The sequence below is a fragment of the Lipotes vexillifer genome, unplaced genomic scaffold (assembly GCF_000442215.2).
Source record: "Lipotes vexillifer unplaced genomic scaffold, Lipotes_vexillifer_v1.1 scaffold1770, whole genome shotgun sequence".
Classification (NCBI taxonomy): domain Eukaryota; kingdom Metazoa; phylum Chordata; class Mammalia; order Artiodactyla; family Lipotidae; genus Lipotes; species Lipotes vexillifer.
This window is the reverse complement of record NW_006796074.1, coordinates 596106-613635: the sequence shown is the minus strand read 5'-3', so window position 1 is coordinate 613635 and position 17530 is coordinate 596106. Positions and strand designations below refer to the sequence as shown.

Below are 17530 nucleotides of genomic sequence, written 5' to 3'. Positions count from 1 at the left end.
CTGCTGAACAGAGACCATGAGGGGGTGATTGTGTAACGGAATTGATCAGTTTGGGACTGGAAGTATTCCCAAGGCCCAGGCTGGGCATGAACAGTTTGCATTGGACCCCCTTTTTATGGTCCTTCACAATGCTTAGACAAGCACTTGAATGTACACATAAACTTGGAATAAGGATACCCACGAAGTTCTGCGCTATGCTATCTTTATATCTTTTTTTTTAATACAGCAGGTTCTTTATATCTTTAAAGAGGGTTATTTCCCCTCTTTGGCCACACTTGGAGATAGTTTTATTAAAGCATTTCCTTTCTAACAAGTGGCTGTCACCAGTGCAGTGAAACAAAAGAGAAGAGCAAGAGTCATCATTACTTGTCTGGTAAGAGGCCTGACTCGAAACAGCAACTTAAGATCTTCTAATGTCTCACAAGGCCAAGTCTATTTTTCTTCATCCTGTCCAGTTTCTAGAGGAGTGAGCTCTACTCGGGTGTGGTAAATCCATGGCCTTATCCTGGCTAATTTATCAAAACGAGGAGTGGGTGTTCTGCAGCACCTTGTATGGTCCTGTCCACTTAGTGGCAAGTTGATGTCCCAGTCCTTGTTCTCTCCAAGTTTTGAGGAGGACTCAATCCCTGGGATGGAAGGGGTGCAGTAGCATCTCGGTTGGGTAGGTGGACCTACTGGAAGCAAATTCATGAACAGAAGTTCATATAGTGCCCAATTCTTAACATAGTTGTTGACTGCTAGGTCCTTTAAGACATCTACAGATTCTCCTGCCCAGGCAGACACCTGGAATGGCCTACCACACAATATTCCTGAAGGGCTCACTTCTGGGAGCCACTCTAATCCATAGCAGGGCAACTGGCAAGACCTTATACCAAGTTGGTCCCTTGACATATTTTAGCAATGCTCTCTTTGAATATGTGATTCATTTTCTCAGTTTTTCCTGTTGATTGTGGTCTTCAGGCTGAATGTAGTTTCCAACAATACGCAACGCTTTAGATACCTGTTGGGTTATACTGGAGACAGTGCAACCGTCACTTTGAAGGGTGCAGGCAATCCAACTCGGGCAATAATTTCCTTAAAGAGGGATTTAACTACTTCCGATGTTTTTTCTGTCCAGGTGGCTTATGCTTCCACTCATTCTGAAAAAGTGTCCACAGGGAATTCCCTGGCAGGTCAGTGGTTAGGACTCTGCGCTTCCACTGCTGGGGGCCCAGCTTTGATCCCTGGTCAGGGAACTAAGATACTGCATGCCATATGGCACGGCCAAAAAAAAGAAAAAGAAAAAGTGTCCACAAACACTAACAAGTATCTGAAGTTTCCTGCAGCTTGAGGTATTTGAGTAAAGCCTGTCAGTCCTCAGTGGGGCAGGCTCCTCTATATTGAGTTCTAGCAGCAGTCTTTGGATTCTTTTTAGCACAAATTTTAGCCTGGCCAAAGGCAGGGAAAGGTGGCCTGACACTTAGGCCAGGGGGAGACCGAGAAAGGAAATGGGGCAGTGGAATTCCTCAAACGCCAGCAGGTCAGCCAACCCAGAGCACTGCAATCCCAGCCACAGCTGGTCCTGGCCGGTGAGTCCATGTTGGGGGTGGGGAGAAGGCAAGGTGGAAGCTTGCAGTGTAGCCCCACCCTCAGCATAGCATAGGAGACCAGGGGCACACTGGGCACAAGCTGTGAGAAGGGCAGTGGGCAGCCAGAGAAGGTCTTGTGGGGGTGTGGTCACTGACCACGCGATAAACACGTGTGTTGAGGGCCCACTGGTGCCAGACCCTGGCTAGGCCCTGGGATAGGGATGGACTAGGAAGAGGCTTGGCCTTGAATATGACTCAGGCAGGTAAGGAAGTGGTGGGAAGGCAGTGCAGCCGAGGTGGCTGAGATACGAGTTACAGTCAAAGAACCAGCTGGCCAGGGCAGGGAGCAGGAGCACGGCCTGTACAACAGGGCCCAGCCAGGTGCCACATCCCGCTGGAGCAGCCTGTGCCACTGCCCATCAGGTACAGAACTTGGGCTTGACTGCAAGGCATAGGGAATCACTAGATGCCTTGAATGTGGGAGGTGAGGGGAAACATAATTATTAAGTATCCATCAGGTAACAGGCACTCAGTAGGTGTGTTCTGTGCCAACGCCTCTCAGACTCAATGTGTTTACCAATTTCCTAAGAATTTCATTAAAATGCAGAGTCTCTATATTCCATATCTTGTAATAACCTAAAATGAAAAAGAATCTGAAAAAGAATATATATATATTTGTATATGTATGTATAACTGAATCACTTTGCTGTACACCTGAAACACTGTAAATCAACTATACTTCAATAGAAAAAAAATTTGTTAATAAAACAATATAGGCATACCTTAGAGATATTGTGAGTTCGGTCCCAGATCACCACAATAAAGCAGATATCACAATAAAGCAAGTCACATGAAAGAAATAAAGATACATATAGAGATGAATTTTCTTTATAACAAATAAAATCTATAAGGCATCAAAAAAAATGCAGAGTCTAATTCAAGAGGCCTAGGGTGGGGGTCTGAGGTGCTGCATTTCTGATAAGCTCCTAACTGGGATCACACTTTGAGGAGAAAAACTGTAGCTCATTCAATCTGCGCCCCAATGCTGTCCAGTGAGTATTATCGGCTCCTGTTTATTGGCAGGAAAACTGAGGCTCAGTTTCTGGGCTTGCCTGAAGGCACATCATTAAAAGAGCTATACTGTTCCCTGCCCTCCACCCATGTGAGGGAGATAACACAGCCCCTAAGTTACCACTCCCTCCAAGCCCCTCTTGGTCTGCCCCAGGCTTGGGTCTTCCAGGTCTGTAACTTCAGGCGCTCCTGTCCCAGCTGGCCTCCAGCCTGGAGTTTCTGAACTTGCCTGCAGCAGCATCTAAAGATAGTCTACCTCACAGGAAACCAGATACTATTGGCTAACTTTGCAATTAAAGATGCTCTCAGAGGGAAGGAAAGGGAAATACACTCTGGCAGAGTCTGCGTGGGACAGGGCGGCTGATTGGCATATCCAGAGGTTCCCTTCCCAGGTCCAGCCCAGGTAGGAGCAGAGGACTCTTTCAGCACCTGTGGGCGAGCTGGGTGGGGCACTGTGGTCAGAGGTCAAAGTTGGTTAATGATGCTGGTTTGCTTTACATGCCAACAAGGGAGACCATTTTCCAGAGGATGTTGCAGCCTAAATGTCCAAGGGGCTTGGGGGCGATGGGAGGCAGTGAGTGATTAGATCATTTATGATATGCTTAACATAGTGGAATATGATTAGAAGTGTTAGTAATTACATTTCAGGGACATGGAGAAATGCTCAAAAAAAAGCATCATTTAAAATTGCATCTGCCAACTATTATATATGGAATGGATAAACAACAAGATCCTACTGTATAGCATGGAAAAGAATATATATGCACACACACACATATATATGAATCACTTTGCTCTACAGCAGAAATTAACACATTGTAAATCAATTACAATGTCCTAACCACTGGACCACCAGGGAACTCCCTATTATTTTTTAAAATAATTTTATTTTTTTTCTTTCTTATTCTTTTAGAGACTCACATTTCACTATTTATGGGTGAAATGTTGTGACATCTGGATTTATTTATTTATTTATTTTAAAACATTTATTTATTTATTTGGTTGTGCCGGGTCTTAGCTGCAGCACAAGGGATCTTTAGCTGCTGCACGTGGACTCTTCGTTGCGGCATGCGGGATCTAGTTCCCTGACCAGGGATTGAACCCAGGCCCCCTCTCTTCATTGGGAGTGTGTAGTCTTAACCACTGCACCATCAGGGAAGTCCCTGAATTTATTTTAAAATAATCCAGTAGGGCATGAGTGGGGAATAGGTGAAATACTGATCATGAGTTGCTAATTGTTGAAGCTGGGTAATTAGTGCATGGGGGTTGTCTCTGCTTTTATATATGTTTGGAAATTGTATAATAAAAAGTTTTAAAAATAGCATTTGCATTTTAAATCTACTCAATGAGAATATTAAAATATGCATAAAGATTGGACGGAAGAAGCTAAAAGCTAGCTGTGGTTGGTTCTGGGAAGTTGGATTTTAGATAGTTTTGAGTTTTTTCTTTCCTCTTTCTTCCATACTTTTTTGTGCCATCTGCAATTTTTTTCTTTCTTTTTTTGGCTGTGCCATGAGGCATATGGGATCTTAGGCCCCAGACCAGGGATCAAACCCACACCTCCTGCAGTGGAAGCTCGGAGTCTTAACCACTAGACTGCCAGGGAAGTCCCAACACCTGCATTTTTAATAATGAGCAACTATTGCATTTATAACAAAAATTATTTTAATAACAAATTGCTGACACACTTTGATGTTCAACATTAATGTATACTGTTTTTATCATTGTGAGGGCATTTGGGCTCAGAAGGTTTGTGTCATTGGAAAACATCATCTTCAGAAAGAAAGTATGAGTGGTCACACATGTGAGTGAATTGTGACTCTTGGCAGGGAAGAAAACCTATACCACATCTCTTTAAATATCTTCCCAGGCCTCTTCATCTTTTTCCTTAAACCTATGTTCATTGGGAAACATAACACACTCAAAGGACAGTGTGCAGGTCAACAGCTTATAAATTGATCTGCTACCAAACCAACATCCAGGTAGCAGCAGAGAACCAGGCCAGCCCCCGGCAGCCTCCCTCAGGTCCCTTCTTGATCACCACCCCTGCCCTCCCCCAAATCACCCCATTCCTGACTTTTATGGTCATTGCTTCCTTCTTTGTCCGTGTAGTTTTACCTCCTACATATTCATTCCTAAACACTGTGGATTTTCTTTGCCTGTTTCTGACCTTCATATATGTGGATTCATACAGTATGTCTGCTTTTTTGGTTTGCATTTTTTAAATGCATTTCTACTGTAGGAGATGTAGATGCACACACAGAAATGTTCATGACAGAATTGTTCAAAAACTGAAAGCCACCCAGGGGTGCATCAGCGTAGAACAGATAATAATCGTGGGACACTCACACAGTGCAATCCTATTCAGCAATAACAGTGAATAGACCATAGCCACAGCACTAGCATGGATGAGATACTACCAGAAATGCTGAGATGAATTTACAGATAAATGCAAAATTAGCCCCTATCCACATGGCAGTTATCAAATGCATCACCACCAGACACAATTTCTGTTTCCATGAACAAGAATTATCACGTCATCATCAGTCATTTGTAAATTAGCTCAGACAGTGAAAGGGGGAGATGGCCCCAAAGGGTGTGCTAGACAGGACACCCAGTAAAGGATTTTTTTGCCTATTAAAGTCTTTTATAATTTCTCCTTATAGATCTTCAGTGTAGAATTTGAGGCTCCTCTGTTTACCCCTCTTCTGCCTTCTCTCTGCATCCTTTCCTGAGCCCTCCACTCAGACTAAAGTGAACTTTCCTGAAGTCTCCGGGAACAGGTTGGCCCCTCCTAACCCCACCATCCTCACTTCCTTCTGTTTCTGTGTAGTCCCTCACACCCTCTCTGCCTGGCCGTGGACCCAGGAAACCTCCTTATGCTCATACTCTCAGTGCCTTTGGCTTCCAACCACACCCCACCCCATGCCCACCGCCATCTTTATCAACCTGGAAGACCCTCCCAGCCTTTAACACTCAGCTTAAATGGTCTGATCCTTGGGTTTCCCATCACTTTTCTTATACTCTGTTACTAAACAATAATAAAAATTCCCAGAGACTATATCTTAGACATTTTTACCTTTACAGAATTGAGCACAGTGCCTACTGTTGGGGAAATAGAATGAAAAACAAAATCTCCAACCCAGAAAAATCTCTCCATGAATATGGTAAAGAAAGAAAACTCTTTCATTACTGAATAAGCATTAAATGTGATGTGCATCACAGGCAATCCGCTATGAGGTAGTAAAGACACAAAAAATCTCACCCTGGTATATGACCAGACACAACCTCTTACACACATGTTCTCAAGATACACAATAACTGGTGCTCAAGTAAGGGAACCTGACAGTCACACACAGTTCATCCCAAGTTTACCATGGTCATTGGTTTCATCATCTGTATTAGTTGGTTGGCTTCATCCAGAGGAGAAACAAACTTCTCATCCCTTTATTATCAGAGGTAGTTGTGTAACTTGGAGCCAGGTTCCTGCCCAAGTCAGGCTCCTGCCCTCCCTCTGGGACTGGGAGCCTGGGCATCTCAATATCTGCATTTCAAAGAGATGGCTCCCGGCTCTGAAGCTGACAGAGGAAATGATCACATTTTCTAAAGGACATATATCCACATTTCAAAGAGGAAAGAAGGTACAATTACATGTTTTCTCAAATAAATACTCTAAGAAAAAGGAGGCAAGTGGACTCTTGTCCCTTATTTCCAACAGGGAGAATTAAGCCTCTTATTTTTTTTAGTTAATTAATTAATTAATTAATTAATTTTGGCTGCGTTGGGTCTTCGTTGCTGTGCACGGGCTTTCTCTAGTTGTGCTGAGCGGGGGCTACGCTTCGTCGCGATGCACGGGCTTCCCTTCGCGGTGGCTCCTCTTTGTCGTGGAGCATGGGCTCTAGGTGCACGGGCTTCAGTAGTTGTGGCACACGGGCTCAGTAGTTGTGGTGCACGGGCTCAGTAGTTGTGGCACACAGGCTTGGTTGCTCCACAGCATGTGGGATCTTCCTGGACCAGGGCTTGAACCTGTGTCCCCTGCATTGGCAGGCAGATTCCTAAGCACTGCACCACCAGAGAAGTCCCAAGCCTCTTATTTTTAATTTTCACTTGTCCTTACACCAGTGTATGGTAAAGATAATTAACAGACATTGGCTTAATCAAAACTAATTAATAAGCAAGTCCATCTCTTCTTCAGTTATTAAAAAAGGAAAGTCATAGGCATTTCCTTTCTAAATTTCACAGTTCATTTTGACAGAGATAAATAAATACCATAAAGGACTTTGAGGAGGAAAGCAGAGGGAGGTGTGGCAAACAAAGAACAGGGGCAGGTCCTGTGAAGGGGTGGCTCACACACGAGCAGAGGGGCCTCACTCCATGTGTGGTTTTCTCCTGTTACTGGTCTTGGCTTGTGGTGTGTTTTGGCCCGTAGAAAATGCTGGTGGGTGAGTCACGCCAAGTTGTTTTAGGTGGACTCTGCTGCAGGAATAGAAAGTCACTCAATCTGCTTGTGTGGAGGATGGGGTGCAAGTTGTAAAATGTGCCCACTGCTCCTCAGTATGGAATTCAAGGCCCATCCATCTGCCCTTCTTCTGCCTTCTTGGCCTTGCTCTCTCTGCATCCTAAAAAATAGCTGTCATTGTAAATTGGAAAACCATCAGGTCCTTAAACTCAGGGTCCCAAGTAGCCAGGGGTGTGGGCTTGGGGCCAGACTGAGAACCTTCCTACGTGGCCCAAGGTGAATTCCAGATCTGTCAGGACTCAAAATTAACTAATTCAGCTCTCTGTCTCCAAACAGAACCTCATCTGAATGCTGGCCGCCTGCGAGCCCAGAAGCTTCGCAGGCTGCTGAGCAGCCACTCTGTGGACACGAGGCCACGCTTACCCTGACCCAGGACTCATGCTGCTCTTTAAAACCGTTTGTTTCCTTCTGTTCGGTCCTTGTTGGAAAACTGAGCATCCAGAGCTGGCCAGGCCCTCAGAGATGGTCCGGTCCAGGGCTTTCATTACATACATCAAGAAACTGAGGCCGAGCTGGAAGTGAGCTGCCCAGGGTCTGCCAGCTTATTTCAGGGTATGTGGACCCCTCTGAAGTACATAGCTCTGAAGAGCATCACTGTGTATTTGAAGACAGGAAATAAGCTGACCCTTTAGCCTTCAGCCTTTCCTTCTCCAGAGAAAAGGATTCCCATTTCTTCACCACCATTGTTGAGAGCTAGGTTCTGGTGCTCTGGCAGTGAGGACCACCTAGTCATGGTTGGAGAGGCAAATAATATCCCCATCCCCTCCATTTCCCACCCACCGTTTCGCTGAGGGTCAGCCTTCTGGGTCCTGAGTCTAGAAGGCGAAACCCAGGAAGAGTGTTCAGGGTCACTTCTTGAATCTTATCCTTTAAATGGGGGGTCACCTCTACTATTTTTCAGTTCTCATTCTAGAGACAGGGCCTGCAGTAACATGCAGAATTCCCCTCCAAGAGGGAAAGCATGGTGCAGGGCAGGGAACACGGTTTTGTGAAGAGACGCATCTGGGTTGAAATCCTGGTTCTGTTGCTCCCTTGGACAAATTACCCAAATCTTTCTGAGCCACTGGTGGTTATTTTGCAAGGGGGCAGAGTCATTTCCCATGAGGTGTTGTGGTGAGAATTAAATGGGGTCTTGTGTCTGGAGCATGACACTTAGCAGGTATCCGGGAACGGCAGCCTTCGCTCCTAAACTGGGGCTTTCTGAGGATAACCTCAGGTTCTAGAGGTTAGTGGTAGAGATAGTGGTACCCCCCACGGGGAAAGTTGGGATCAGGGATCAAGCAATTCCTGAGTTTTGTTTGGTCCAAAGGAAAAAACTTAAGCCTCACAATTGGCATTAGACTGAACCTCAAACCCGCGTGGACTCAAGGGCCTAAAAAGCCATAAAAAGAGAGCAAGGAAGGTAAACAAACGAAAGAAGACTCATTGAATCTAGAAAACTAAGCAGGACATGAAGCCAAAAGAGAGGAGGAAGCAACACAAAAAAGACGCTGGGGAGAAGAATGTGGTTGGGGGCCAGCTAATGAGAGGGGAAGTATAGAAAAGGGAAGCTGATTGGAAACAGTGGGTAATGATGACCAAAAAAAAAAAGTTAAAAAATAAGTGAGCAGGCCTGAGAAAAGGAAGTGACCGGAGGAAGTAGAACAGGATCGGCAGTAGAGCCAGCTTGGTGTTTTTTAAAGCAGGTTCTACAAAATTCATTTCAACTTGGGTGTGAAACCCATGTGTATTCAAAGCTCAGCTTCTAGGTTCAGCCCAGACTCTCCCAGCTCAGCACCATTTAGTAAAACGTTGACTTAACAGAACAGAGGGTGAGGAGACCCGAGGACAGCTGAGGGGACGTGCGCGGTGCAGCCTCAGTTAGTGTGGTGGGACCTGTGTTAGTGCTTCACTCCGGCACCTATCCTTCCCCTTGCAATCCCATCTATATGAACCTCGCTTAGTAGATGCTGTGAAGGCTTATTTCACTGGATTCTCTTTTTTTTTTTTTTTTTTCCTTGCGGTCCGCGGGCCTCTCACTGCTGTGGCCTCTCCCGTTGCGGAGCACAGGCTCCGGACGCGCAGGCTCAGCGGCCGTGGCTCACAGGCCAAGCCGCTCCGCGGCATGTGGGATCCTCCTGGACCGGGGCACGACCCCATGTCCCCTGCATCGGCAGGCGGACTCTCAACCACTGCGCCACCAGGGAAGCCCTCTTTTTTTTTAAATTTTATTTATTTCTTTTTGGCTGTGTTGGGTCTTTGTTGACGCCCGCGGGCTTTCTCTAGTTGCAGCGAGCGGGGGCTACTCTTTGTTGCAGTGCGCAGGCTTCTCACTGTGGTGGATTCTCTTGTTGTGGAGCACGGACTTTAGGTGTGCGGGCTTCAGTAGTTGTGGCATGTGGGCTCAGTAGTTGTGGCACACATGCTTCGTTGCTCTGCGGCATGTGGGATCTTCCTGGACCAGCGCTCAAACCCGGGTCCCCTGCATTGGCAGGCGGATTCTTAGCCACTGCGCCTTCACTGGATTCTTGCACTTGGTTTCTGGTGTCCTCAGGGTCTGGGAGGCCAGTGTGCAGCCTGAGTGAAAGCCAGTTGATCTCTGGCAGCACTTTGACCCCCTAGGGCATTAGCCCTGCTCTTGTCTGCTACCAGGAGGCCCTATCTTCAGGCTTCTGGCCCAATCCTGGGACATCTCAGAGGACCCAGAAATAAAAGGTCCACCCAGCTCAGGCCCACCTTTCCTGAAAAGGTGCCTGGATAAAGCTGTCAAGTTCTAGCCACTTCATGTTATTACCTATTTAATCCTCTCTGTAATTCTGAAAGGAAAGTTCTATATTTGATTCACTGCCCTGCTGAAGGGCTCCAAGGATATTCATGATGAGAGGATGGGGAAGGTGCAGGAAGAGCTTGGAAAAGGCCAGGATGTCAGAAATAAACAGGTGGCATGTGGCAAGGAGGTCCCCAGTCCCTCCCCTCTCCTTGCTGGGCACCTGGCTCAGGGCTGCCAAGTGTGTGCCCGTCCTCTTCTAGCCCACCTCCCCACTCTTCCCAATGACCCAGGGACAACCTGCCCTAAGATGTGTGTGAGGCATGCCGCCAAGAGTGGAAATCAAACCCAGCACATGCAGATTTGGCAAAAATCAAGCCAATTCAAAAGCACCAAGTTCCTGGGCTTTCAGGACTGAACACAGGCCCAAAAGAGGTGCAAAACGATTTTTATTGTCCTTGGACTCCTCTCGAGGTCAACTCTGCCAGCTCCTGCCCCGGGGTGGGGGCCGGGAAGAGGGGGGGCTACCCCCAGCATCCGCAGCTTAGGGCTACAAGGGCTTGACTGTTTGTGTTCCTACACAGCTGACTGTCTGGGAAGATGGGCTCCAGCAACAAGTCACCTGCACCAAGCGGCCACTCCCGGCCGCCCGGCATCTCAGCCGAGCCATTTGAAACTGACATTTATGTCACTCAAAAATGGTTGCATATCAGCCATTTTATATGGTTCAACTTAACTTTTATTGATTAAGGTCATAGCCAGAGGCTCCTCTCTGAGAAAAGGGCATTGCAGCTGAAAGCAAAGAAAGCATACAGTTCCCTGGGGCTGAGAACTCCATCCCAGCCTGAGACGGCCCAGGTGAGAAAGCCTTGGGCCACTTCGCCCGGAGGAGTCTGGGTGGGACGCAGAGCTGGGCCAGGACACTAAGCAGAGGCTGGGAAGGGAGAAGCAAAGCCCTGGCTGGGGGGGCCCTCGCCTTGGCAGAGACACCATCTTGGTGAAACCAGCATGAAAAGTATGTAGCGGGGTGTGGAAACTCCCCTGGTTAAAGAAGCGTGAGCTTTGGTTTTAGTTGTGCTGAGTGGAGGCAGTGACGACCAGGAGGTGTGCACTGAGGTTTCTGAGGGCCTGTCTTGTGGTATCACAAGGAAGAGGAGGGGGTCCCAGAGGACCAGGGCAAAAGGGCTCCCCTTGCAGCCTCTGGAGTGAATCTTGGCTGGGAGAAGAGGGGATGCACAAGTGTCACTTCCCAACCTGAGCAGAAATGTCTTATCTTTCCATTCTTGTCCAGAAAAAAACAGGAAAAGAACAGTGGGGGCGGCCAGGTCACAGTGAAGTGCAGGGCTGGTAATTAGATTACTTAGCCCCCAAGACCCAGGGCAAGAAGCTAACTGAGCACAGGCCTCCATCTAGGATCCATCAGCCCTTTCATGACTGTAAAGGCCTGGTTGATGGTGACACTCCCTCTTGGAGTTGTAGGATGACTGACCGTCCCAGCTGGCTTAGAACTGAGGGGTTCCTGACATGTGAGACTTTCAGTGCTAAAACCAGAAGAGTCCTGGGCAAATCAAGGCAAGGTAATCACCCTAGGGTGTCTGACTCTATGTCTTATCCCTTAAGGAACAGAAAGACTTAGCTGGTTCCAAGAGGGAGAGGGAAAGAAATAGCTCTCAAAAACAAAGACGAGGCTCTGGGTGCAGGTCTGCCCAGGGCTCCGCAGTGTCTAGGACCTCTGTCTTCAGTGTTCATGCAGGAGAAATGAGGATCCAGAGGGCAGAGAGGTGGGAGAAAGGAAGTGGGTGGAGAATGGAAGTTTGAACTGGAAGTATGAATTACGGCGTCCCCACCACCACTCCCCTCTCCCCCATCCACACCCTGGTCAAGCTAGCTATCTTTCAGATAGACTTTTGAAAATCAAAGAAAAAAAGATCTGTCTCAAGCTTCAAAAGGCTTAGATTCAAATGCTAACTGAGCCATTTACTGCATAGTTTCTGGCAAGTCACTCAGCCTCTCAGGGACTGGTTTCCTCTCTGTCAAAGGGGTCTGTTATAGCCTCCATCACAGAGATTAAACAAGATAGCACGCATGACATCCGGAAACATATTGGTTAGACAGCCAACCAAATCTTTTCTTCTTCCAGTCTGCCTATGTAAGGGGCAGAATTCCAACTTTGTTTCTCTGAGAACTAATGCCATTAGCTGTCTTCCTTTCTCATCCAGGTGCTCACCATGACCACCATCTCCCCTGAAACAAGTTTAGAAGACTTTGAGTATGATGAGCTTGCAGAAGCCTGTGATATGGGGGACATCGTGGCCTTGGGAACTGTCTTCCTGGCCATACTCTACTCCCTTGTCTTTGCCTTTGGCCTGGTGGGAAATTTGTTGGTGGTGTTTGCCCTCACCAACAGCCAGAAGCCCAAGAGCATCACTGACGTTTACCTCCTGAACCTGGCCTTTTCTGATCTGCTCTTTGTAGCCACCTTGCCCTTCTGGACTCACTATCTTATAAACGAGCAAGGCCTTCACAACGCCGTGTGCAAACTCACCACCGCCTTCTTCTTCATCGGGTTTTTTGGAGGCATATTCTTCATCACCATCATCAGCATCGACAGGTACTTGGCCATTGTCCTGGCTGCCAACTCCATGAACAACCGGACTGTGCAGCATGGCGTCACCATCAGCCTTGGCGTCTGGGCAGCCGCCATCTTGGTGGCCGCACCCCAGTTCATGTTCACCAAACAGAAGGAAAACGAATGCCTTGGTGACTACCCTGAGGTCCTACAGGAAATCTGGCCTGTGCTCCGCAACGTAGAAATCAATTTTCTTGGCTTCCTGCTCCCCCTGCTTATTATGAGTTACTGTTACTTCAGAATCATGTGGACACTTTTTTCCTGCAAAAACCAAAAGAAAGCTAAAGCCATTAGGCTGATCTTTCTTGTGGTCATCATGTTTTTCCTCTTCTGGACACCTTACAACATCATGATTTTCTTAGAGACACTCAATCTCTATGACTTCTTTCCCAACTGTGACATGAAGAGGGATCTGCGGTTGGCCCTCAGTGTGACTGAGACAGTTGCATTTACCCACTGTTGCCTTAATCCCCTTATCTATGCATTTGCTGGAGAGAAGTTCAGAAGATACCTTTACCACCTGTACAGGAAATGTCTGGCTGTCCTGTGTGGTCATCCCGTCCACGTCAGTTTCTCCCTGTCCCCGTCTGAATCACAAAGGAGCAGGCGAGAAAGTGTTCTGAGCAGCAATTTCACTCATTATACCAGTGATGGAAATCCATCCATCCTCCTCTGAAAGCCTTGTCTCTCCAGCAAGCCTGGAGTTTCTGAGACTGATACTGAATAATTAGGACAGATTTTTAAATTTCTTACATGCAAGAAACAATGGGCCTGATGCCCAAAAGCAATCCTGAAAGTATTTTTGAGAATTGTGCTCAAAATCTGAATGATAAAGGATAGGCATGTTTCTTATTGCCAATGTCAAGAGTTTCTTGTTTACAAATTATAAAAATTCAACTCAGATTAATTTAGCCTGAAAAGAGGCAGTATCATTCGCATTGTAACATGGGCAAGGGGGTGGCGAATCCTCAGAGTGAGTGAAAACTAGAGATTGAATCTAGCTAGAACTTCCTCTCTCTGACTCTCAAATCTCTGAGTGGTAACAGAGATCCCAGACTCACATAACACAGCTTTGTCATCAGAGAGGGAATGAGACCTATATCCCTCTGATCCCAAGGTCAAAATTCCCAGGGAAGGGCTCTGATTGGCCAAGTTTGTAACAGATTCTTATCCTTGGACCAGGTGGCAGTATCCACAGGGAAGACATAGATAAGATGGCAGCTCCCATTCCAATCTGGTGGTTGGAGATGCGTGAAGACATATTTCCAAGAAGCTGGAGGGGTGGGTGCTGCTTGGATCAGATATAACAAGAGTTGCCCACCAACTTTACCTGCGTCTAGTCCAGCCCCACCCTGATCATACCAGCCAGCACACACCACCAGCCTCTTCGCCGTTAAACCCCCTCTGTCATGTCCCCAAACATACAAAGGTTCCCCAGCGCCTACTGCATCAAGTCCAAGCTCAAATGCCTGGCCTCTGACACCCTCCATCATGTGGTTCCACCAAGAGATTCGCCAGTACCTCCCCTTCACAAAGGACTCCAGCCACCTTGTCAGTCAGGTCTCTTCAGTCCAGCTGCATGCATCGCCACCTGCTCCAGAGCCCAGGGGGATAAACAGAAAAAACACTGGCCCAAACTGAGAAGGCATGGTTTCTAGTCCCAACTCTATCACTTATCTGCTGGGTAATTTGGGGCCAACTGAACTTCAGTTTCCTCATCTGTAGAATGGAGATAATAGAACTTTTCATGTAGGAAGCATCCTTTCCAGCATGAGGAACCAGCCTCTAACTCTTGCAGGTTCCATCCCTCTTGTCTGGTTCCCAGACTTCAGCTTTTCCCCCACCTGGCACCGTGCTTAAGTGGTGCTGTTGACAGAGCTTGGAAGGGCCTTGCGGGCCCTGCTGCATGACGTAGCTCAGACACAGAGGAGGCTGGCTCCTACAGTGGCACTCAATGGACACTTGTAGATATACAGGTTGATAACCTTTCCTGACCCAACCCTCCCGGACTGCCTGGAACATTTTCTCCCAATCAACTGGTGGCAACCCCATCTGGAGAGAACCCCCCATCATTCATGCCACTGCCAACCTGGACAGCCAGGGTCCCAGGAGCAGTTTTCCCTTTCTCAGTAAACATTTGGGATGGACTGAAACTTTAAAGCTTGAAAAACAATTGTGATGATGCTAAAGAAAATATCATCTATAATCTACCCACACAATATCTTCATCTGCCCACGAGACCTCACTCACACCCTCATGTGTTTCGAGTTGCAGTCATAATGTACAGACAGTTTTATAATCTGCTTTTTTTTTTTTTTGGCGGTACGCGGGCCTCTCACTGCTGTGGCCTCTCCCGTTGCGGAGCACAGGCTCCGGACGCGCAGGCTCAGCGGACATGGCTCACGGGCCCAGCCGCTCTGCGGCATGTGGGATCTTCCCGGACCGGGGCACGAACCCGTGTCCCCTGCATCGGCAGGCAGAGTCTCAACCACTGCGCCACCAGGGAAGCCCGTATAATCTGCTTTTTTTTTCTCTCTTAACATTAGGCCACAAATAGCCCTCTATTTCTATATAGTTTTGTAATCATTTCAGAAGACTCTGCCAGGTTGTGTACTCATTGAAGGCGTCTGACTCCTTCTATTTCTCACTCCTTGGCAGTCAGTATATTTGTTTAGCCAACGACAGAATGAATTATGTTCCATCAAGATTATGTACTGTAACTTACTCATCATTACCCTATTAATAAACATTTCGCTTGTTTCCAATATTTAGCAAATACATATTTTACAGCACTTTTCTGTATAATTTCCTTTCTCCTCTTCAATTACTTCCTTTGGATAAATTTCTTGCCATGGGGATAACTGGGCCACAGGGCCTGGGAACTTTTTAGCTTTTGACACATACATATGAAACTAATATACTGCAAAACCTTTATTGAGCATATATTACATGCAACGTGGGAGCTCAGATCCAGGGCTGTTCCAAAGATCAGTGCGATAAGGCCTTTGCCTTCAATGTTTAAGCGGTGCTTAACATTTAAATGCAGAACTCAGAAATTTACAAAAAAAGCATGCTCTGCATTAATTGGTAACACAAGAGCAGTGACATCTGACCTGAGTCTTTAAGGATCTTAAGACCCTAATCTTAGGACATCTGACCTGAGTCTTAAGATCTTAAGAGCTTAAGGGAAGTGTCTGAGAAATTGAAAGGCATTGGGAATAGAGTATGTGGTGGGAAGCTTCTGAAGCTTTGGATCAGACAACCAATGGAAGAGGGTGTTCTCGGGGTGTTCACAGTTTACTCCCTTATTACCTGATCCTTGTTCCAATTGTTGAATTATGAAACTTTTCATTAAAATTTTAACTTATAAGTGAACTCCCAAGAAAAGAGGAAAATATTCTTTTGGCTTGAGAAACAAAGAAGAGAGATAAACAGTTTCATTTCTAGAAGAAAATTAGATTTGTATCATAAGAAACATTCATTCATTCATTTTGCTGAATAAGACAGAATAGGGAGAAAATAAGGAAGGTCATCGAAAAAACCTAAATAGCAATGATGTTGGTATCTAAGTAAAGGAAGGCACATTTGAAAAGGACAGTTGGCCCTAAGAGCACAGCTGGATCAGATCCACCACAGCTTCTGGGCTCTGGGCTTCCCCAAAGCAGAAAGAAACTCCAAATGCAGACAGACATCTATAACTGAGTCCCAACCTACTGACTCTGTGCTTGGGAAGGTATTTGACATCTCTGAGGCTCAGTTTCTTCACCTGGAAAAAAAGAATAAACATGGTGCCCACCTCCTAGGGTTATTATGAGGATTTAGTAAGACTACCTTCACAAAGCTCACAGCAGCGGCTTGGAAAGGAAGGTCAAATAAATGGAGGCAACTATTTTGATTCTTTTTTTTTCTTATTATAATGAGATCGAATCTTTCCCAGTGAGGAAACTCATACTATGTTGCCCTTGCCATCTTGCTTTTTTTAGTCCCAGAATCACAGAATTGTGGGTGGTCAGAAATAGTTGAGTCCAAACCCACACTTTGCAGGTAGGGGAAAGGAGGTCCAGAGAAGGCCAGAGACTGGCCCAAGATCACACAGCAAGTTAATCAAGGAGGTAGATAACTCTTAGTTTACTGACTTCTTTCTCCTCTTGATAAAACTATAGACCAATCTTATGGTGACTACAGTTAACAATACTGTATTGTATATTTGAAAGTTGCTAAGAGAGTAGATTTTAAAATTTCTCACCACACATAAAAAAATTGTAACTATGTGAAGTCATGGACGTGTTAACTAACCTTATTGTGATAATCATTCTACAATATATACACATATAAAATTATATATAGAAACCCTAAAGACTTCATCAAAAAACGGTTAGAACTAATAAATTCAGTGAAGTTGCAGGATACAAAATCAATACACAGAAATCTGTTGTGATTCTTTACACTAATAATAAACTATCCGGAAGAGAAATTAAGAAAATAATTCCATTAATAATTGCATCAAAAAGAACCTACGAATAAAAATTCCATTAATAATTGCATCAAAAAGAACCTAGGAATAAATTTACCAAGGAGGTAAAAGACCTGTATATTGAAAATTACAAGACATTAATGAAAGAAATTGAAAAAGACACAAATAATGGAAAGATATTTCAAACTCATGGATTGGAAGAATTAATATTGTTAAAAATGTCCACACTACCCAAAGCAATATACAGATTCAAAGTAATTCCTATCAGAATTCCTTTTCATGAAATAGAACAAACAATCCTAAAATTTGTATACAGCCACAAAAGACCCCAAATAGCTAAAGCAATCTTGAGAAAGAGGAACAAAGCTGTAGGCATTATGCTCCCTGATCTCCAACTATATTACAAAAACTACAGTAATTAAAATAATATGGTATTGGCATAAAAAGAGACACATAAATCAGTGGGTCAGAATAGAAAGCCCAGAAATAAATCCACACACACACACACACACACACACACACA

The 17530-nt window shown here is 45.7% G+C and overlaps 1 protein-coding gene across 1 annotated transcript; it reads left to right on the top strand.

Annotated features, from left to right (window-relative positions):
* Positions 1 to 2969: 2969 nt before the first annotated feature.
* CX3CR1 (C-X3-C motif chemokine receptor 1) lies at positions 2970 to 13209 on the top strand. Its single transcript, XM_007468144.1, has 2 exons — positions 2970 to 3042; positions 12124 to 13209. The coding sequence occupies exon 2, from the start codon at positions 12133 to 12135 to the stop codon at positions 13207 to 13209; it is 1077 nt and encodes a 358-aa protein (XP_007468206.1). The 5' UTR covers positions 2970 to 3042; positions 12124 to 12132.
* The last annotated feature ends 4321 nt before the right edge of the window (positions 13210 to 17530 follow it).